At 35.1% G+C, this 23,343-nt stretch overlaps 1 protein-coding gene across 3 annotated transcripts in view; it reads right to left on the reverse strand.

Moving 5' to 3' along the window:
* Nucleotides 1–367: 367 nt before the first annotated feature.
* The window catches only part of MON2 (MON2 homolog, regulator of endosome-to-Golgi trafficking), a 66,303-nt gene continuing 43,327 nt past the window's right edge, over nt 368–23,343 (reverse strand). Inside the window, exons 25-35 of one of the 3 annotated variants that reach the window (XM_063155151.1) lie at nt 22,479–22,677; nt 20,519–21,147; nt 17,462–17,605; nt 16,920–16,937; nt 16,533–16,661; nt 14,376–14,566; nt 7,527–7,587; nt 6,177–6,300; nt 5,209–5,416; nt 3,862–3,944; nt 368–2,006 (exon numbers count right to left, since the gene is read on the reverse strand). In XM_063155151.1, coding sequence (XP_063011221.1) covers nt 1,843–2,006; nt 3,862–3,944; nt 5,209–5,416; nt 6,177–6,300; nt 7,527–7,587; nt 14,376–14,566; nt 16,533–16,661; nt 16,920–16,937; nt 17,462–17,605; nt 20,519–21,147; nt 22,479–22,677 — 1,950 coding nt within the window. In that variant the 3' untranslated portion in view covers nt 368–1,842. Of the gene's footprint in view, nt 2,007–3,861; nt 3,945–5,180; nt 5,417–6,176; nt 6,301–7,526; nt 7,588–14,375; nt 14,567–16,532; nt 16,662–16,919; nt 16,938–17,461; nt 17,606–20,518; nt 21,148–22,478; nt 22,678–23,343 lie in introns of those variants that run through there. The other 2 variants (XM_063155152.1, XM_063155153.1) reach the window with 2 other exon arrangements.

Here is a 23,343-nt window from a genome sequence, read left to right on the forward strand (position 1 = left end):
AGGTATTTTGACATAAATTCTATTAACAAGAAACATTTGTTTCCATCATGTAAACTGTGTTTTCTCTTAAAACTATTCAGGTTTGACAATTATATCCCATACAACTTTGGTCACAGAAATGTGCAAGGTCTTGAAGGCTCTTTAGTATTTACCATACTTTGAAACAGAAAGCTTTTAAAAAGGACCATAAACTGGAGACTTATGGGAGCAAGCTGTATAAAGAACTGCCTGGAGAACATTATTAGTGCAGGGTAAGCCTGACCAGTTCGTCACACCTTCAGCTTGAAGCTTCTACAGCTTTTACACCTATTCACATGTACCAATCAGTGTTCACTGAGCGAGGAAAGTGCAAAGCAAACAGATGTAATACCATTTCTTATGCATGACAATTTTTTAATATCTACAAAAGACTTGAAGAAATAAAATCCTAAAGGTAAGCTCTGAAATCCATAGAAAGGCACCGGTCTTTTTTTTTTTTTTCCACATTTGGCCTTTGTGCTTTCACATCACAGATTAAAAATGTGAATACAGGTGAAACATTATTGAAATCAAAATTCATTAAATAAGAGTTTAAATGCTAGATCACAAACTTTAAAAACAATACCATTAAAAGTGGTTTGCTTCAATTGTGTATTATGTTAAAATGAAACAAATTCACATTTATTTAATGACAAATTTTACTGCATTTCTAACTGAGTATCTATCTTCAAAAATACACTTCTTCATGGTTTTTATCAGACACAGTTTATAATTAAAAGATTAGAACAATTTTTTGGGGTTGAAAAGACACTTAAAATTATTGAGCAAAATATCACAGCCAAGTATTTTAGGTATTTGAAATTGCCTTTTCTGGGTCATGATTCAAAGACTGATACTTGCCAAGAAGGTCAAACAAAGCTAACAACCCTCAAATATGTTTGTTTTATTTTTAAAGCAAGGCTGCAACTGCAAAAATGGATAGAGTTAAGTAGAACAAAAATCTTGAAACAAATTTATTATGAAGTGAGGTATGGTAGTGTTGAAGTGCTACAGTGGATTTGTGCATATTCAAACTTATTTCAGGTCAACTACTCTGAAATTTGAGATCAGCAGACTGTGACTGCTTGTTTCAATCTTTTGTTATATGACCCTTTGCAGATGTCCAATGGCCACAAAGAAGATACATTCAATTAAGCAAAAACTAACATGATCAGATATGAATGAGCATATCTGGCAATTTAGAAGGCAAACTGTAAGTAAAAATGCAAGCATACAACTTATTCATAATAAATACATTTTCAAGCATTTGACATTATCAATATTTTTAAAAGAATTTAAATAATAAATGCAACTATTTTATACATAACTGTACCATTTATTATACACACAAGTATATCAGTTCCCTTTGTTTACAAAGGCTGGTTACAGATATATGGAATGTTACAGTACCATCTTGCATAAAATTTTAGTACAATTCGTACTTCAAAAAAGGGTGCAAAACACCAGCCTAATAAATCTGACTGAATTGAAATATTTTTAATTACATCATTAACACATACACAACAAGCTGTACATAAGCCCACTTTTCAATCACCACTTCAAGATACTGTAGCAAGTACATTAGATTATAAATGATTCCAACTAGTCAATTAAATTTATTAAAGGTTTGCACTGCTACTCACTCTGGAACCTTTGAGATAAAGCCTGTATTCACGACTTACTGAGCTCTTGTTAGTACAGTTAAGAGGCAGTCAGCACTGGTTGCCAAAGTACTAGTCACAAGAGATTTCCTCAGAGAAACTTCACCCAGGAGCAAACATTTTTGGATATTCCCTTCAAGAATAAAAAAGAAGTTTTATGGGGTCAAGACTCTCCATTCTGTACCTTGGCTGCTGGTGGATGCATGAAGTCCTTAAAGGGAACCAGTGCCTCCTTCAAAGCAGAGCACACTTCTGAGGATGAGCAGGTGATACATTCTACTAAAGTCGGGTACAAGGCAATAACTTGTGCCCATGTGCTAGAATCAACTGCAGGGAAGAAAGAACAGATTGAGTCACTTACCACTGTCCAAATACTGACAACAGATTTTTTCCAATACCTTCTAGGAAATGGCAGATTCACAGCGTGTCTAAACATAGGTACTTAATGCTGTACTATGGCATCCACGCAGGGCACTCGGACATGGACCAGGATTTCTGCAGGAAAATGTTTGTTTTTTCAGCTGCAGCCAGAGGCCATATGGGATAATAGTAGTAGTGCTACACATCTGTGTTTCTACATATGAGTCCTTCAGTGTGTCTTTGGGATGAAGAACTGACAAATTTAAGATAATACTTCAATCTGTAATACACGTGTTTTCTGCCTGCTTTTCTCAGCTATTGACAGAAAATTGAACTGGATGCAGATTTCACTTTTGGAAAATTGTCAGCAGTGAGACTTTCTATTGACTTCAGATAATTTCAGAATACAAGAGCTATAGAAAGCAAAAGTAAAAAACACTGGACAAAGACAAAAAATATCCATGGTAAAGTTTTGTTCGTCCAACAAGTAAAATTAAACATTGTAGCGTGATTCTTATTATAATGTCACTTCCTTGGTTATTTCTGTTTTAGGTCTGCTTTCAAAAGAGAACAAACCCCAATTCAGACATTAATAATTACCTTAAATAAATAAAATTATTAAAAGATAGATGTGAGAGTGAAGTGATTCTGAAATTTGTCCAGCAGTTCTCTTTCTAAGAAAGTGTGGGAGGTTTGGCAAGCACTACTGCATATGGACAAGGGGAAGAATGTCTCTCATTGCAGGAAGAGAGATGTGGGGAACAGTCCAGCTGATTCAGCTTCTCTGCTTCTCTAAGAGGAAGACCCACCAGAGCAGCACTTCAGTGCTTCAGGGTTAGCCAAAAGGCTTTCTGCATCCTGGCACAGTTCTACCTGCACACTTTGGCCATGAAACCTTGGAAACCACATCATCATAACTCAGTGATTATCCAAATGAGGCACTGACTCTTTCTAGAAACCCACCTGCCTGTGTTTTTCTGGAAAGGCTGGTTTGTTTGTTTGTTTGTTTGTTTGGGAATTATAAAGGTTGGTTTTTTTCTGTTCCTCCTAATATCAAAAGCAGGGAGGTAGAGGGAAATGTTGTATACACAATTCTGACAGAATCTGAGAGTCCAATACGATGGACTTAACCAAGACTCATGATTAAGTTTCCTTCCAAGAACTCTACACAAATACCTGCAGCTTACAGGAGGAACAGGATAGCTAATTATAAATGAACTCCTTCATTAGATTCAGCCCTTTAAATAAATCTCTGAAACATTTACTCAGGCATCCATGACCTAAGCTCAGTCCAGGGGACAGAAAATAATAGTGCAGGAAGAGAGGGAAAAGCAAGACCATGAGTGTAAGTATCTACCAGCCTGTCCATGCATTTAACTTGTATACCCCTTTAACTGCAGAGTGCACCCATGTGTACATGATCCATAACAACCTAAAAAGGTATCATGAGAAGGAAAAAAGGATCTATCCAGGCTTCATATTTTTAAGAATTCCATTAATATTTTATGGAACAAGGTTTTTTCTTTGTTTTCAGAAGACACTGAACTTTATCTAATAAAGGACACCATAAATTGACATTTTCTCTTTTATTGAACACATACTTTTATATCCTTATACTTTTAGTCATACTGGAAAAACTTTGTGGGGTTTCTTGCCATCTACCGGTCACCTACATATACAAAGAATTACAGAATACTGACTCTTACAGAGTATACTTTTTGTTCAAATTTCTGTGAACACTACTAAAAGAAATAATAAATCCATCTTTGGGGCAGATATAATGTTACCTTGTTTGGAACAATGTTATTTAACAATAACTTACCATTTTCAGGTTGAGTCTTTTTAAGTGAATCTATGAGAGTACTGACAGCTTTTAAAACAAATATGATTTCTGTTACTTGCTGCCTACAAATGAAAAAAATGCAAACAGTCAACTACTCATTTTTGTTTCAAGAATGTACATTTTATAGAAAAAGTTTCCCATTATCATTGCTGTTGTCTCATCTAGGACAGCTTTAACTTTGATACTGGAAACAGTAACACCATACAAATCTCAATCTGAAAATACTTGTTGGAATCCTGGATGCTGAGAATTTTAAACTTTCTGTGCTTAAAGGCACAGACCCACAAGAGAACACTGCATTTGACCTCAGGCTGTGAAGAAGGCTTCCAGAATTGATTGATAGTACTGGGATTACGGGTATATAGTTGATAAGAAGCATGTAATACCACAGGGTAGAAAATTTAAGAGTTTGGTATTTTAGAATATAGAAATAATATGAAGCAAGATGGAGGTTTTAGGGTGGAGGCAGGTTGTTCTTCTTTACCTTCTTCTTCTTCATGGGTTTGGGTGTAATTGGACAGAAAAGTCTGCATTGTGGGCTTCCAGGGATCAGTTATTGGGTTAAAAGGGAAAATAATCTAGGTGTCAGTTCTTAACTGGATAGTTTAGCTTTAAAAGACCTTGTAACAAGAGATAGTTAGCCATTTTGTGCCTTGCTAATGAAACACTGCTGAACTCATGGTTGTGAGAGTGTTTCACTGACAAGAAATAATAAACACTTGAGTCTGAATGTGAACTACTGTCTCAAGTGCCTTCAATCCAGACCCAGAGAAATCAATACACTCCTATCAAAATACATGATAAGGCTAACAAAGATAATCAATTTCCACACTCATGATCAAAACCTTCAGAAGTGAAGTGAATTTCAAGTAAATTCCCATTTTAAAGAATTTCCTAGTTTTCTGATCTAATTGTTCTATTTCAAGAACAATTACTTGAGTAATGATTCTCAATATTGCTGTCTGGATATTTCATTTTGGCGGAGATTCTACTCACCTTTTAATTCAGAAACTACATATAGCTCTAATGGGAATAAAAGGAAATCAGATTTCAGAAACATAATGCTAGAGATATCAGAAATATTGTTTCAGTGACTGAAACCCGTTTAACAGCACAGAATATGGCCATTGTTACTTGGAGTTTTTTTAAAAAAAACAGGGTACCAGCATTTTTTTTGAGATATCTTCCCCTAAACATTTCCCTGCCTTTTAAATTTCATTCTCTCCTAGCCCCCTCATTTTTTTCATGACTAAGTGATATGTGAATGCAAACTTCTCCTCATAAAGTCCTGGTAATACCTTTATTTTCTAAAGACAATGCCCATACCGTGGAAGAGGACATTTCCCACTCAATCTCTCATCTTCTATGTAGCGATGCAATACATCTTGTGACCTTTTCAAGAGCACAGAAAGTGCCATTCTAGAGATGTAGCCTTCTTGAGGAGTTGTGACTTTATTACTGAATGAAAACTGGAGCAGTGTTTCAAAACACACCTTAGAAAACTCTTCTCTCATTCGAATATCTATTTCGGCTTCTGTCAAAGTAAAATGATGCATTTCAGTTGTGCATTGTGCATGATGCTGCATTTCAATCTGCTTATTACATGCTGAGAAAAGGTTATCACTCTAGTATTAAAAATATTAACAGTGATAAGAACAAATATTAAGAATATATTCTAAGAAAAAAAGACTGTGCAAAAATCACAATAGTTCTGAAGATAAGAGATGAATTATGACACATTCTCAGTAACATATCACATACCTGACATTAATTAAAAATACATTAAATAATTTTAAAACAGCAAACATTCCTACATCATAAATACTCATATTTGGAACGGTACAATTCAAGTATTTTTCTATGTAATGGCTTATGTTCACTTTTTTCATCTTTCCAAAAACCCCTACAAATGTTTTTTCTTAAAGACAGAGAAGGTATCTGGCTAGGTACACCATATAGTTACACTAGGGTCATTTAGGTTTTAAGAACAGGATGTCCGTCTTACAATTGTCTGAAATTATTATTAGAACTGGCACAAAGGAAAATAAACTATGTAGAAAGTAACACAAGTTCAATATGATACTGTCCAAGCTGTAATGAAGCAATTTTTTAAAAATTGCAAGGAAAGCTTGGCAACTTCCACAAAATATAATTTATTTAAGAAGTTGAATATCAAACAGTCTGTACTGAATACATGCCAGGGAACTTCAAGCCTTTATCATAAGCACACTGAACATTTTAATTATTTTCTAGTAGATTTAAACACTGTAATTTTTGTCATTGAGGTACCATACCTGTAAAGGAGGATGACTGAGAATGTATTGAGCCTTTATTGAGCATAGTCATTATCTGACCAACAAATTCCTTAGGAATAAAATTAGCATATGGCAGTATCTCTGTGCTGATAAGCTGCACCACCTAAAATAAATTACATATATTTATACAGGTTTTCTAAATACTGTAAATCTAGTATGAAGAAACAGTTAACAGGAGAGAAAGGCCTAATTAGACTTCACAAAATCTTCTATTGCTAGCATTGAAAATTTGCAGATATGTCCTAAAGTGGGGTCTTGCATGGGACATTAAACTTGAAATAAAAACCTTTCCCCTGCCACTTTGGCCAAAGTTTCTGATCAGATTTCAAATGACATTTGAAGTACATTCTTCAAGTCAAATGCATGGTTTTGAAAAGAGAAGATTTAACATTAGGAATCTCTCTCCATCCACCCCACTTCAATATCCTCTCTCTGACATTAACACACATACCCATCCCTGATAATGTGATATCTGCAAAGCAGAACAAGTGTGTTAATTATCTAAACCAGCTTAAGGCAGTACAATTGAACAGAAATGCTCTCTATCCTTGTCTTGGTGCTCCCATTCATGAACAAAATAGGTTTAGATCTCCATAAATTAATGCATTAGATTTGGGGGTTCTGCTCACTGCAAGCAGAACCACTCTCATTTTCATCCATATAAATTTGTGTTCCAGACACCCCTCTGGAAAGATGATGGGTGATGAAACCACAGATACTGCCGTGTCTTCTCTTCTTTTGCTTTGTATCCCTAATCTCTGTTATGCCACATTTTTTGTCCTGGAGTGAAAGGAGAGAAGTCCCTCCTTATTTCAGGTATCATCTTCTCCTAATTTTCTTCAGCCTTATACAACCAAACATACAGCAATCTCTGTGCTGTACAAACTACACATAGCTTCTTCATTTATGCCAAAGCTTCTTTTTGCTGACCACGCCCTCAACACAGAAAGCATTCATTTCAGGTTTAATTCTCAGCTTTCTCTGCGGTCTACAATTACCAGCGTAAATGCTCAGCAATAACATTAATAAATAAGGATACATAATAAGCTAGAGTCAGAAATGCATTTTGGTTTAGCCAGTCTATCCTGTTTTGAAGTTGAGATGACAAGAAATACTTTTTGGCATCCCACTTCCTACTTTTTGCATCACCCTGAAGCAGCTGAATTCTGGACCTATGAATTTCCTGTCTTGTTTTCAAAAATGAAAACAGTATCACAGAAAAAGTAATGAAACAGTAACTTTTCAAGAAATTATTTCAGAACAAAATGCACCTTGTGAATGTCACAAATTTGTTAATCTTAACAGCATTATTTGTTTTAGCCTCCTTACCTCAACATCAATACTCTCATTCTTCTGAAATTCTTGAATTGAGAGATTATCAGGAGGTGTACTAAAAATAAACACACTACGTTACACTTTAAATTTACAACATAAGGAGATAAGTATGGGAAAGTGCATTACATTTACAGTTATTACATGCATCAAGTTGGTACTACTGTATGGTAATGATTAATGATCACAAGGTCAGGTTGGATGGGGGCTTTAAGCAACCTAGTCTTTTCTCTCACGATGACAAAAATACTTTTGAGTTCCAATGGTACATCTTTATTTTTTTTAATTTTACATTTTCTTCTATATTAATGAAACATTTTTCATTAATGGGGTATTACCATGTCCTTTTCCCCTGCTAACAGAAATGATGCATTTGTTCTCATTAAAATGAATTTTATAAAAAGAAAAAGCCATTTTATAAACAATGGTTTTGAAGAAATTTAGAACTTTTCTGACTTCTTCCATTATATATATATATATATATATATGAATTTGTTTTCAGATGAAATGTCCAGAAGTGATTCAACAGACCCTGTGCTGGGTAGTTCAGAGCTAAGCAGAGGCTCACAGGCAAGGCAGCTGCCCAGGATAGGACTGTGGACCTGTGCCAATCTGTCCTCATAAGAGTACTCATCCGGGCCTGTTTCCTCTGTCCCACTGCCAATTTTAATGAAAGTTTAAGAACATTGAAGGTTTTGAAATCTCAAAAATTCAAATCTGATTAGTTTAGCTGACAGACATTTTGTTTTTTTTCTTCCAGTGCCCCTGTATGTTGCTGACAAAGAAGATTTTTCTAAGATAGGCTTTTTCCCCATCTTCTGAATACTCTGCATAACATACTGAAGATCAGTCTTCACATCTACAGCTAAATTTCAGTTTTGACAACTAGGAATGTTTTATGTATGCACCAATGTTTCTGCTTAAAAAATAAATATATCTCTGCTCTTCAAAGAGACTTTATGCAGATAAAGTCTAGATCACTTTATCTATGAAACAGACATGTGTTACATGTATGAATAAAAGAATAAAATATTAAATTATTGTATTTATTACTGGGTTGTGTATTAGGGAGTCAGGAAGTTTGGAATTTTATGTTGAAAACATAGAATAGAATAAAATATTAAGTAGCTGTTCAATCAGTACCTTTTCTAACACACAAAGCTGTTAAGTATGCAAAACCTTTTGATAATAATTTAAGTTATTATAATGCATAGAAATGCAGGTCATGTTGAAATACATGGGAAGATTTCAGACTGACACTTTCCAATTTATGACTCACTCTCTGAGCTGAGGTTTACTTAAAGAGGTATTCAGGCTTTTCTGCCCAGTCATCCATACCTGATCTACCTTACCTACTAAAGATTATGGTACATATTTGTTCATGTAGCAAATTATTCCCAAGTAAATAGATTTTTGTCTGTGTAGATACACCTATTTGGGGGCCAAATGCTTTGCTGTTCTGGCACAACATATCCAAACCATACTGGAGGGTCAGGAGCCAGAAAAGATATGAGTGTGATGCAGCAACTTCCCTCAGAGAGGAAAGAGCTCCCAGCCCCTGCCCACTGAACAGGGAGGGCTTCAGAGCCAAGAGCAAAGACCTAACAAGCCCCCAGAGCCCTGCTGTGCACAGCACTGTGCTCAGAAGCATCTTTTGGGAAAGTATTGATTTAATTCCCTCATGTGAGCATAGACTTCTGCTCTAATAAATTATATATATACACACACACATATTTGGTGAATTTTATTGTATATAATGGCATGACATGCCTCTATGAAAGCCTCTGGGAAAGAAGAACATTATGAAGTAATAAACATACCAGCCTCTTACTGGAAGACAATTTTGTGTAAATTATGTTATATGAAATGTATTAATTTTAAATGTCGTCTTGATTTATGACAAAAATCAAGATTATTGAGTCACCTCAACTGTAGTTTGCTCTAATTTTTTTTTTTTTAAGCTGAAACTTCTGGCTTAGAAAGCACTAATGCTGTGACAGTAACATTTTCCTTTTTCATTTACCTGGGCTCTCCTGGCTATATTTGAAATTTCTTGTTGTACAAAGCTGCAGAGTGAATTTCTGCTGTGCTTTGTACTTTTTAAACATCATTGAGTATCACCTCTCATTTAAGCTCCATAGCTGGCTTGAACTTCTGTTCCTATCCAAAAGACAGAGGTGGGACACTATTTTAAATACAGCTACTCACAGAGCTTTAGGGGTTTAAGGGTTCAAACTACAGTGGCCTCTTGTCTAATCAATGCCAACTCAGTTTCAATGCCAGAAGCAATATTAGACTATCTACATTTATGATTCCTAGGACCACGGTGACTAGAAGAGTTACGAGTTAGATCAGAAAAATGTTTCAAATATTGGTTAAAAATTTAGAACATCAGTGAAATAATCTCATTTTCCTCCCCAATGCTCAGCCAGGTAGAAACTTGGAGAACATACATACAAAAATAAGGCAATGTGCACTGGCATATTTTAATGTAAACTAAAGGAAAAAAACCTAATCAAATCTGTTATGCAGTGTTGCTAGGAAGACTGACTGCATTAAGGCTTTTGTGAGTCTTACAGAGATGTAGATGTTTCATATTTAGAACCATCCTAGCAGTCCTAAATCAGGCTTGGAGAATAAAGATTTGAAGACGAGATACAAAAGGAAGCCATTTACCTAGCTTTGCATATAGCCTGGACAGACAACAGCACAGAACATCTAGAACATTTAATAGTGGAAAATGTGGAGTATGAAAATATATCAAGACTGAAGGAAGAAAAGGAAGGGGCATTTTGTGACATAACATTCCAGTTTCATTGAAACAAAGAGCCTAGGAAAAATTACAGAATGCCAGCATATGAAAGTGGATTTTCAGTTCTAACCATATTCAGGTCTAACTGCATATATCTAACTATTCCTGTCACAAGGGGTGACATGTTAGAGGATGCTAAAAATCCAGATAATGCAGTAATGGGGTTACTCTGTCTCGCTGTCAGCCTCTTGGGGGGTCAACTGAACTTCATTTCCCCAATTCTTTGTGCTTTGAAACCTTTTCAATCCATGCTGGTCTTAGTGAGATTTGTACACTCCTGCACCTAACTTAATAACCTTTCTGTCCTGTGTGACACATTTGCAAGTTGGAAAGCCACCAGAGATGACCTGACTCACAGCTGCAGTAAAGCCATTTGACAGGTTCAGCAGGGTTACTAAAGCCAATTCAAATTTACAAGTCACAAATCTAACTAAAACCACTCTCCTCTTCTCAGCTGTGGCTTGGTTAATTGATTTGGTGTTATGGACAAAAATAAAAGCAGTTCCATAATTTTAAAAAACACAAGTCATTGTTAATATAAATAAATAGGAAACACAACAAAACCAGTTCTATACCACGTAGCTGTCCTTAAATAAAGGATTAATATGGATTGTTGGAAAGTACATTCTCACTGCCTTCCCTTGCAACCTGAAGGATGACATGCATGTCAACTCAGCAATAAATTTTAGCTGTTATTTTCAAAACAGTGAATAGATTCTCTCAAATTACCCGGGAATAAGGCCCCACTATGACTAGTGTATGTTTTCTATTAGAATTACAAAAAAAAAAAAAAAAAAGAAAGCACGCACTAAATTTGAAAATTCTGAATTCAACTTCCTTACAAGTGGAACAACCACAAATTTAAGAGACTAAGTAAAGTAAACTGCATTTATAAACCACTAGAAGACACAATTTAGCAAATTTCAAACCAAAAAGGACAGGTTGCTTTACTTGCCAAGGGTAGTCTCATAGCATCTTGCACAGAGTGCAGAAAGATTTTAGCAGAGGAAATCAGAAGAGAATTACCTCAATGGGGGGAACTTTCACAGCTATCTCTAGAGCCCTCCTTGCATCACAGCGAGAGAGATATGCCTCAGTAGCAATATGGGGAGGAGGAGGAGAACGAGGAGGACGAAGAAAAGGAAAAGTGACTGCTATTACTAATTGCCCTGACTAGTGGCATGAGGAAGATGTATTCCCTTTTCAGCTTTAATGTTTTTTAGGAGCACAAGGCTCAGGCTGATAGAAAGAACAGAAAATCAATCTATCTATCTATCTATCTATCTATCTATCTATCTATCTATCTATCTATCTATCTATCTACCTACCTACCTACCTACCTACCTACCTACCTACCTACCTACCCTAAAGATACCAAGGGACAAGGCCCTAACTGTATGCAGGACAACCATACACTTGGAAGGTAAACTGCTGTTTAGAAAAAGATGAGCATTAGGGAGGTAAAAAAAAAAACAACCCCAGACATTCTGTAGCCACACAAAATACAACTACATAAGCAAAATTAATCTACTCAAAAGAAGCCTGGAAAGCATGATAGTGGCCATTAATTACGCTAACAGGTCAAATTATCTTGCTGTAGCCATGTGGTTCTACAATATACCAGCCTATTTTTAGTACTTTAAATTAATTTAAACTTTAAAGTTTTAAGTGAAAAAAAAGTTTCCTACACTTTCCTAAAGACATCTTTAGTTAGGATGAAAAAATTTTCTCTAAAACACATTTTGTATTTTAAATTATTGTATACACTCTGGTTGCTAAAGAGGCAAAACCAGACTTAAGTCAAGACAGACATCATAAGGCATCATAAATATTAACACAAGTACTATTTTTTCTTCTAACTCCAGACAGTATTTGTCCATACATGATAAATGACAAAAGGTATTAGAATTAACATAAAGAGTAATAGTTTCTAGCAAGCAACACATTAAGATGAAATTTCTACATTTGAAATAATATTCAAGTAAAGTATAAATCGCTCACTGTAAATTAAACATATTTGTTATAGACAAACAGATTTGGCCAAAAAGTCATGTAGATGATCATGGATTATCCTGAATTACACTAAAGAGCTGGAATAATTTTGCTTCCCTGAATTTATGACCAATTAATACCAGGAAGCTGTAGCAGTACTAGTCTTGTTCAGCTAAGAATATGCAAAACAGAAATGTTTAATTTGCTTTGCAAATATCTAGGAAAAATTAAATTACAATAAATAGTAATATGTATTTCCAAAGCAACTTTTAAGTGAACATATGCTCTTCTACAATAACGTGAAAAACCTTCATCTGAATTCTGATCACCCAACAGTGATATAGATTATAGAGTGTTAACTGACGTGGACTGCCTGTCTCAGAATGGAAGCAAGAATACTAACTCCTAACTCACACTGAAAAGAAAACCAAGCAAGATACTGCAAGGATTATTTTACATTAAAGAGGTAGTGAAGCATAAAATAAAAACTTGGATGACTGAAGTGCCTTTTATGCCATCATGGATGACCTTTTCTATTTTAAGGTCCTCCTACTTCATAGAATTTTTTTCAAGGAAATGCAAAAACAATAGGAAGGTTTTTCACCTGATTGCCTTCCTATTGATGGGAATACTATTGATGATATTCCAAACCCATTCATTATTATGCATTTCCACTAGCGACACGTGTGTATCTAAAGTAAATTTTCTTTTTTTTTTTTTTTGTTTGCTTGTTTGTTTTGGGCAAGCTGGTATTTATCCATCATTAGTAAATACAGCTGTGTTTGGTTGCTGACTTTTGTGTGTTTCAAAATTAAACACACAGCATATTAGTGTAAGGCACTGAAGAACCATACTGTTTTCTGTTCAAAAGAAAGATTTATTTGTAACTGAAAATATTTTTCATGTTCCACCTTGTTTTTTATTCTAAAACACCATCAGATATATTTAAACTACTCCTAAAAGATGCTTGTCCACAGATGTTTACAGAAGATGGAAATTCCATACCACTCCTAAGCAATTATCTAAAATATCTAACCTTCCTTAGAGTAAAAGATTCTCTTAGTGTCTAACCTAGAAAATCTTTGCTGTACTGAAACAAGTTTTTACCCATTGCCAAGGGACAAAAAAATTCTTCTCTGAAGCAAGCTTTTATTATATTCTGAAAATTTACAATGTTTTGCTAATGTTGTAGTCTTTTATTTGAACAAATAGATCAAAGGCTGGGCTGGATGGGGATCTGAGCAACCTGGTCTAGTAGAGGGTGTCCTGCCCATGGCAGGCTGTCTGGAACTAGATGATCTTTAAGAGCCTTTCCAACTCAAACCATTCTATGATTCTGTGATTAAACTGTCTGTCTCTGATCATCACTATTTTTCACTTCTGGACTTTCTCAGCCTGCCCATTGTAGACTGAGACTGTGTTTCATTCTTGAGAGGAATCTGCCCATCTTTATAGTCTTAAATATGACTATTTAACTACACTTTTAAAAGAGTATCTTCAATAAAGTGTGGTTAATTATTAAGGTGCAGTCAATTTATGTTAGGTAGAAATAAATATAACTATGAGCTTCTAAGTGAACAGCAGTGTACTAAATAATTTTCAAAAATTCACACTAAGTGGAGTATTTCAAGATGGAACTCAGGACAAATACATATAGTTAATGCTGTTAATTAGAAAAAATACCATTGCAATTTTGTTCAAAGTGAAGAAAGGAACAAATTGTGTACATATCAGCAACTCTATCAAATCTAGAACAAACATCCTTGGAGTTCGTACAGAGCTCCCTGTCCTGTTCAGAAAGACTATGCCATATATTGAGAGTTCAGCTGAGCTCTTTCTTGCTCTTACACTTCACCTTTTGATTGAAGCTTTTTGTATTACTTTCTAAAAATAGAGCTTTTTGAAGTAGGAAGATTGGTTACCTCTTCTCCATCATTCATTAAAATAATTTTCATATATCAAATAGCTCTACTGTCATGTATAGTGAACAAATTACTCATGAATATTTTCCTTTAAAAATAAAAAAAGAAAGTTGTGTTTACCTTTTTGTAAATAAAAAGTCTTCAAAAGTATTTGCTAGCTCTGGCCACATACTGTCAAATTTTCCAGAAGATGCATGCTGCCTTGCAACAGGCAGTCCAATGGAGAGAACTTTGAGAAGAGAGGACACAGCTAGCTTCCACGTGCTTTCAGAAGGACATGAGTACTTCAGACTAAGAGGCATTCTAAGGGTCTGCAAAATGAAAGTCAAAACGAAATTTATAGTTGCTCAGACAAATCTAAGATGACAGCAAGTTTCTGCACAAGATCTTGGAGAACACTGTCATAGATGGCAATACACAATCCCTACCTTTTCTGCTAGTATATGAGATGGCCTTTTACAAATGCAATTCTGAAGATAATTTATCGTATTTATCATATATATGCTGGCTAAAGCACAGGTCTGTAGTCAAGTACAAGGTTAGAAGTCAGAATTGATCCATTATCATTTACACTACAAAATCACATACTAATTTTCTTTTTCTGTATTGCCATCCACCATTTCTGCTAGTCTGCCAAATGGGCTTTCCTAACACATAAGAGACTGCAGGCAGTCTGTTATCACAAATGTATTCTGGAGAATTCAGTCCCTACAAAGCCATCCCAAGTGCTTCCACAGTAAAGAAAAGGAGCCTCATTGCATTTAAATTTTTCCTAGTAAAGTTGAACTTTAAACAGTGGAACATAAACACTGGAAGAAATCTGGTCATTATTGACTGTTAAACCACATGAATTTTGAACGTAAGAACAGTTAGTGAAATTCTAAGATAAAGGCTACAATACAACTCAAATTTAAAGCAGATGAAAGTACAGCAAATTTTAAGTCTTTTAGATAGAAAGTCATTTTCAGTATCTATAAAACAAAGTCATTAATAAATTTTTTTAATTAGGCATATGAACTATTTACACGTATATGCATTCTTTTTAGTATTGTTAGTCAAACTTTAGAACCTGATAGTAAGTTTTTGGTTTTCTTGGAAAACCAATTATTTACTTGACATTTCAAATACATAGTGACTAAATTCAGGTACTGTATGTGAGCCTCCCATGCCTTTAGTGCAGTCTCCGAGCTGAGGAAAGCTAAAGGAGGAAAGACTCACTCTGACTCTCACAAGGGAGTCTATTATAATTAACTCTCTATGGCAAAAAATCATGACAGCTAGACTCTAACCCTAGAAATAAACAAAACTTTTTTTTCTGCTGCTTTTGGTCATATGTGTCCAATCTAATTCCAAAATCAACATGGGCTTTAGAAACATGAAAAATAAATTTAAAAGCATTTTCATATATCACAATAGATCCTATTGTTATCAACTGCAAATGTTATAAAAAAGTGATATTTCTATCAGTTCCACCAACCCCATTAAAACAGAAGTGGAAAACAACTATTTAACTTTGAAACACAAATATTTCATTCAAAACAGATTTCAAATAATATCACCTGGTTTAAACACATTCAGGTTTCTAAATTTTTATACAGGAAAATCCTGATGTCAGCCAAGTCATTGCAAACAAGCCACGTCAGACACATTCTTATTTTCCAGACTTCTGGAAAATATTACTTCCATTATTTACTAAAATTTTTTGCTGAAATTGAATGGTCAAAAAAAAGTGAAGCGTTTGACAATTTCACTTTAAAGGTATATTAGCTACATTTATCATGTATTGTAAGGTGTATATAGGTATATGTAAGGTACATGTATTATTAGGTAACATTTCAGAGATGCATTGACACATGAAGTCACTCAAAGCTAATCAAAAGTAACAGAGCATACATCCCCAAAGTTTTTATGCCAGTCTACAGAAACTGGGCTTTGGTCTTCAATGCCATATTTACTAAGGCACCTACTTACCACACTCAGGTGCATAACACTTTCAAAGATGAACATTTTGGGGCCTAACACGTTTGTTAATTTTTATCATAACATTGAAATACTGATGCTGACATTAACCAGCTAAGAACAGTACAAATAGACTAATAAATAGCCTTTCAGCTTCCAAATAAATTATTCCCTGCTGCTCATCTTCATAAAATACCAATCTGTTTACTACAGCTTGAAGCTTCCCAGGAAGTGTTTGTTGACACTAGCTGAAAATAAAACTTGTGATTTTCAGTATAAGCTCATTAAACTCAGAGCACATGCAGGTCAAACTTTTACCTTAATAATGTTCTGAAGAACCTTCTCTGTTACCACAGCTTTGTGGCAAGCTGTCTTTTGGTATAAGTCCACCACAACTTCCAATGATCTCTCTGCAAATGGTACGTAATTCAATGCCACCCACTCCGCCTAGGAAAAGGAATTAGTAAATTATGTGTGAAAACATATTAATTAAGGAACAGAAAGTGTATGTTTTGCACTGAACTCTCCGTTTAATGCATGCAAGGTTTGCTAAGAATATGGTCCAAGCCACAAAACTGCAAATACAACATAGTCTGGCTATGAAAATGTACTCTACATTGAAGTAAAGTACATTTAAATAGGAGAAATGTTGCAGTCTAAGCAAGACAACTACATTAGAACAATCTTTAAGGAAATTTAACTCACCGGTGCAAATAGTTGTATCTAGTGTGATTCCATTGTGTTGCAGGACAAACAGAATAAGAAGAATTAATACATACATAATAGTTACCTCTTTGATTACACTGAATCAGATGCTCATGCTTAGTGAACAGCAGTGAACACAGATAATAAGAATTACTGAACACGTTCCATTTCTTTACAGCACGTGCAATTCAAAAATCTGAAGCTTGAGGGAATTTTCTCCATTCAAAATTATCATGCCTCTGTGTTTAATTTAGTATCTCTTGTAGGACAAATTATTTTAGATTAATTCATGTACAAATTCAGACACATTTGTCTGGTGTCCAAGCCAGACCTTTCCTACATGAAGGAATATGAAGTACAAAAGCAAAGAAAAATGCAAAGGGAGTAAAAGAAGATAACAAAAGCATTTATGAAAAACTTATTACACAACATGCAGTTAAATTTTTTCAGTTTGAACAAATGCATCTTGCTGGACAACCTATATCTGAAGCTGAATTAGATTAACCAGCCAAGTGAAACGAGTGAGATTTCTAATTAATTACCTGATTATACTTTGCATTTGCAATGTGCTTTGTTTCCAACTGTCCATACTGTGGAGGCTTGCAGGAAAATTCTACAAAGGCCAGTAGTTGGTCAAAGATTGCAGGATACATTATCTGCATACCTTCTGAGCCCACACATATAGCCTTTATCAAAATAAAATAAAAGAAGTTTAATATATATTTTTTGAGTTTTTGCTCTAACACTTTGTGCATCAGTACAAAGAACTCCTACAGAAAACTCCCCATATAAGACTATGCAAGAGTCTTGCTGTATGAAAGATTGTGTGTAGTTCCAATTGTTTAAGGAAATTAAATTTTGTTACTTTACTGAAATAAATAAAGTTGCAAGACACCTGGGCATATATAGTTCAGTAAATACAGCTATCTCATCCAATAAAAGATAACTTTTCTTCACTCTGCTTTGACTTGTCAGTGAAATAAAGCCTTATATAAGTCTTGTATCAGCCACATCTTCTTTAAGTTCTACTTCAACAAACATTTAAATCTCAGAAGTAAATGATAGAAGGCTTCAAAAAGTAGTTGAAAAAGTGTCTTATAGAGAGGAATAGAAACAAAATGAGAATTATATGGTTTGGCATAGCTAAAACTCATAATCTTGCTTTAAAATGGAAAACATTTCAAGAACAGTGTACTTACGCTACCAAAAAACCTCAAACCCCCCTATACTACAGCAGTAAAAGACTAGAAGACAAGTTCTAATGAGAAATAAAAAGAACAAACCAAAGGGTGTAAAATGGGCTCAGCATATGGAAGCCCGAAAAGAGATGCAAAGCTCCCTTCCATTCCCATGTTCTTGAGTTGCAATAGTGTCCTGTCCTTTGTTAGTGGAATAACATTATAAAATATATTTATTAAACTAGTCAGGGTTCAGTCTGAAAAATGTTAGGTTTTTTTCATGCTATTCAAACTGCAAAGTTGTTCCACAACTTCAGGGAAAATCAGAAGTGACCCAAGTTTTTCTGTATCAGCAAAGAACCTGATCTTACACACAAATACAGAGAAAAGTTTTGTTTCAAAGATTGCAAATATTTACTTCTTTAATGCTTTCTGTGTGTACTCCTGAGAGTATCAATTGATTTCAAGAGAGGAAGAAGATACTGTGACCTAAAGCAAAACCATCTGACTCACGGCCTTTGCTTCACATCAGCACTGGCTGGCTGCCCTGCCATGTGAACTGTACTGTGTTTATACAGCCAAGAGGAGCAATCACACAACTTCACAGAACTTACTGATATCCAAAAACACATTAATGTTTTTAGGAACTTCAGTGCTGTTGTGTTAGTAACATAACTACAGGTGGGATAGGAGGTTTGAGGTACCATCTTATGGAAGTCTGTATTTGCAAAGGCTTGTTGTAACTGCCATGATAACCCATGGAAACTGGCAGTGGGGAAGGGGAGATGTCTCACTTTCTCATGTAGAGTTATGGCTTTGGTTACTGTTTAGAAACCTTCAGCTAAAACATCTTGACAAGAACAAGAGTATAATAATGTGCAGTTTTTTCCCATGTTAAAAACTTTGGTAACCCCTTCTTTGAAAAGCCCTAATGCCTGCAGCCTTTGGAAACTAAGATCATCTGGATATGAAGACCAAAAACCAGAAAAATCTGAAATAAATAAATGGACTGATCAAATGGGAAAAACTGGATTTGGGATAGACTGACTTGCTGGAAAAGGGAGGGTAAAGGGGACTGACTGGAAAAGGCTGAAAATGTAGACATGACTGGTTTTAAAACTTCACGTTATTTACACACCCACATACAAAACTGAGATTCAATACCAACTTCTATCCAAGCAAACTGAATTGAAATTTAAACAAAATAATTCACTCCATAGCATTTTCATGGCAGGGGTGGTTGGAACTAGATGATCTTTAAGGTTCCTTCCAAGCCAAGCCTTTTCATGATGCTATTCTTATACCTCTGTTTTCAAAATACATGAATGAATATCTGTTAAAACCATCAGCTAAAGGGATGGCTGCAAGGTAATTTGTCTACCTTGCTTGCATATGTTTGAGATTAATCACCTCACACTAAGCAAAAGAGAAAACAAGACACTGAATTGCTGCTCATTTGTCAGCCACCATGTGTTTCATGAGCTAAATGGGGCAGGATTCTGACAGCAGCCAGGGGGATACATGGCCACATAGTTAAGCAAAGTAACATGAAATCCCAAAGGGAATGAAGTCAGGTCATGTGGACATTTTAATTCTGGCACTTTCCAAGTAAGTTTGTGGGGGCTCTTTTTTTTGGGGGGGGGGGCAGGTTTAAAGTAGTGCTTAATACAAATGCATTATTTAATTCATTATCGACTCTGCTTCTTTTGAATAAATAAGTTTTGTGAATGAGCACTGAATTTTGCAAGGAGATATGCTACAACTGCAAAAAAAAAAAGAAACAAGCAGCATTATTTCATTATTTTCTTTTTTTTGGCTTTCAGAGAAAGAGCACTCTCATTTGTTGTTTATAGATTTACTTGCATGAAGGGTGCTCTTTGAGCATGAGTTCTATAGTAAGAATTTCTTAAGCAGAGATGCAGCATTTTCCTTAAATATCTGATTATTAAGAGTCCAGAACGTAGGTAATCTGCCAGAGAACCTTCTATATTTTATGCTTTGTGTAAACTGTACATTCTCATAATTGCTCTTCTTTCTAGACTGTTCATGGCAGCACCTGGACATCATGTGGGACACTGTTTGTGGGACTGCTCCTCCATCTCCATGTACAGACCTTCAGTATCAACAGTACTTCAATGTTAGATGGCCACATAAATGTCTACAAATACAGCACAACACTTAAGGTACTTCTGCAATCAAGCAAAAGCACATTTCATAAAGATTACACCATTCCTTTCAATGCAGAGCATCTATCTATTTCTATTCTGCAGCAAGAATGGAGATCTGATTGTTGAAATACAACACACTGTGCAATTACAAATAATTTTTAAATCATGTTTAAATCACCCCACTATAGTTCTATAGAGTAGAAGTAGCACACACTGTAGTTTACCTTTCACACACTAGAAGTTGCATCATTACCTTTTGTAAAACATCTAAAGCTGTAAGCACTGCTTCCTGTAAACTTGTCAGAACTGCTTCAGTGTAAGATGGAAGGATGAAAGGGGAAGCATCTGAACTGATTGGAACTGAAACAGCGCCGTGCAAAATGACACCGAGCTTTTGGAGATCATCCATGCTGAAACCAGTTTTGATGTGTTGGTAAAGAGCTGGGAATATTTGAATTAAAGCTGTAAGAAAAGGCTGGCTGGGAATGAAAGTCAATTTATCACAAGTAATTGGAGGCCTTGTACTTTCTGATCCAATCCTATACCAGCTGTTCCAGGCTGCCCACCAAAGATTCAAATCTTCAATCTCATCTGTTATTACAGGAGGTTCAGATCCATTATATCTTCCTATTCTTTCTCCTATGGAGTCAGTTCTCATGAATGATCTGCCAAGACTAGTGGCAGTAGTTGTCCCTACCACCAAAGGTACAGAAACATTGATGGCAGGTGGTGTGTCAGGCTTCTCAGAGTCTCGAACAGGAGAAACAATTTGCAGGATTTCCTGGAAGCTTTTCAGAGCAGCCAAGGAAACTTCATTATTTTTGCTAAGTGCTGCTGACTGGATGTGATCAAGAAGAACATCCCAGGCTTGGGAAAAGTCTCCTATTTAAAAAAAGAGGACAGAAAAAATCAATTTGGAACTTGCTTCCTATTCCCATTCCCACCCACCCTGCCTCTCTAAAAGGCTGCTCATGTACATGTTAGTCCAATACACAGAAATTTCAAGAGATTAGGTGGCCACTTGAATGACTTTTATACCAGTTCAACCATAAGCTGAAAGAATGAATGTGACAGAGAAACATATAAATATGAAGAAGGAAACAATATACCTATGTTCTTGCTAAATTTGCTAGCAAAAACATCACATACCACATCCCATACCAGTAAAATACAATTTATTCATTCAGTATAGTAAGCCAGATTTATTCTTAAATATACCAGATGCCTGTTGATTTCAAGAAGGGTTAAACCCACACAAGGAATTAAGGGTCAAATTAATGCAATTACTCATGCAATGCATTTATAAAAAATTGATTTTAAAATGCTCAAATAATTGTACTGTGGAAAGATTTCATTAGACGCATTTGAGTTTTTCATTAAATTTAGCCTTAACCTTCAATTTTCTATATTACTAATTACAGGGTTTGAATAATTAAAGTAGTTCTAATTTTTTTATTCAGTTTTAACTCAAGTTTAATATAGCCTAAATTCTACCACATTTCTGCAAATGACTGATACACTTACTAGCTATTAATATGTTGATACCTGTATCACAAATGACCAAAATGAAATACAACTTCTATCCAGTTAAAATACATTAACTGCATACTGTAGGATGCTGAAGGTAAAATAATCTAATGAGAACTTTTCTTTATAAGCTATACAGTCTCTATTCCTTTTGCACTTTTTCCTTGTAGAAATTACCAAGCTATTGTAAAATATTACTACATACAGCTGAACAATGAAAATGTTCAATACTCCACTGACTTTACAGGTAAATTCTCTTTGTGTTCTCAAAGTACAGTTAAATTTGACACACTGATACCACAGAAGAGATCCATGCAAGTGTTGCATTCCCTTAGACAGATAAAAGGAAAAGCATGTTCTGACAAGAACAAAGGAAAGACAAAGTATTACTGTTATCAGTCTACTATAATTTAAAGCTATTTAGCACCCAGAATTGGGACTGAATTGTGACTACTGAGATTTAATCTCAAATACCATGATACAGAAGAGGAAATCTGTAGTGACAATTTTTGGCTCTATGAAGCATGAATTAATAACTCCATAATTTTCATAACTTTTGAGGTGACACAACAAAAACCATTTTTGAGCTAAGATTGAGCTAAGCATCTTGCCCAGTACATTAAGTGAAAAGATCATACAAAAGAAGAAAGTTTATCATTGTGTCTTTTAATATCTATAAATTTTACCTAGAGGCTGCAGTAAGTATCTCCTAGTGTTAAATATCCTTGCAACTCCAGCCAGTGTTAATACCCATGTCTCAGCCCACTGTTTCTCAGCTGTATCCCTTGAATGATGAATGAGAATGTTGCCTCCTCCTGATTCAATCTTCTCTTTGTCAGCTGTTGTAGAAGATTCTCGAACCCTATCCAACAGGTGAAATAAAACCTGTAACAGCCAGAAAAAAAAGAGGAAAAATGCAACTTTTCAAATAGCATGGCTGCATTCACAGTAAACCAACAAATTCTTTCATTATCCTTTCTGTCACTATGTCACCCTGAAAATTCCCTTGTTCTAAATAGTCGCCAGAGCAGTCAAGATTAACAATCAGTCAACTGACTTGAGAAAGGCTGGAAATAAGATACTCAAACCTACCAAGAACAGTGTCAGCACCAGGAGAATGCTAAAACCAGTGGATCTCAGATGATTCACAGGTACAACAGGCAGGTTCAAATATAGCCCAAAGTTTCCATAAAGCACAACAAACATGACCATGACTTAGAACACAGCATTCTGATAGATCCAAACCAGAATGCAAAGCAAGGCTCTAGCTAATACCAGATCAGCCCTGTCACATGACCCTCAAATGTCTCCATTTTCACACAAAAGATAAGTCATTCTTGTAGGAAGGACACCATCTTTTTATCAAACTCCTGAGTAAAAAATAAATTATTAGGATATTAAAATTGTATTTTAGAAGAGGCTTTAAAGGCCAGAGAAAGTATAAAAAACATTCCCAAAACCCAAGAGATTAGATTTCTGCCATCTTATGTAATCTTTTAAAAGTCTTAATAAATTATCTAAATGATGTGCTTATTAAATGGTAAATAGTTA

Source organism: Melospiza melodia, chromosome 4, assembly GCF_035770615.1.
Source record: "Melospiza melodia melodia isolate bMelMel2 chromosome 4, bMelMel2.pri, whole genome shotgun sequence".
NCBI lineage: Eukaryota > Metazoa > Chordata > Aves > Passeriformes > Passerellidae > Melospiza > Melospiza melodia.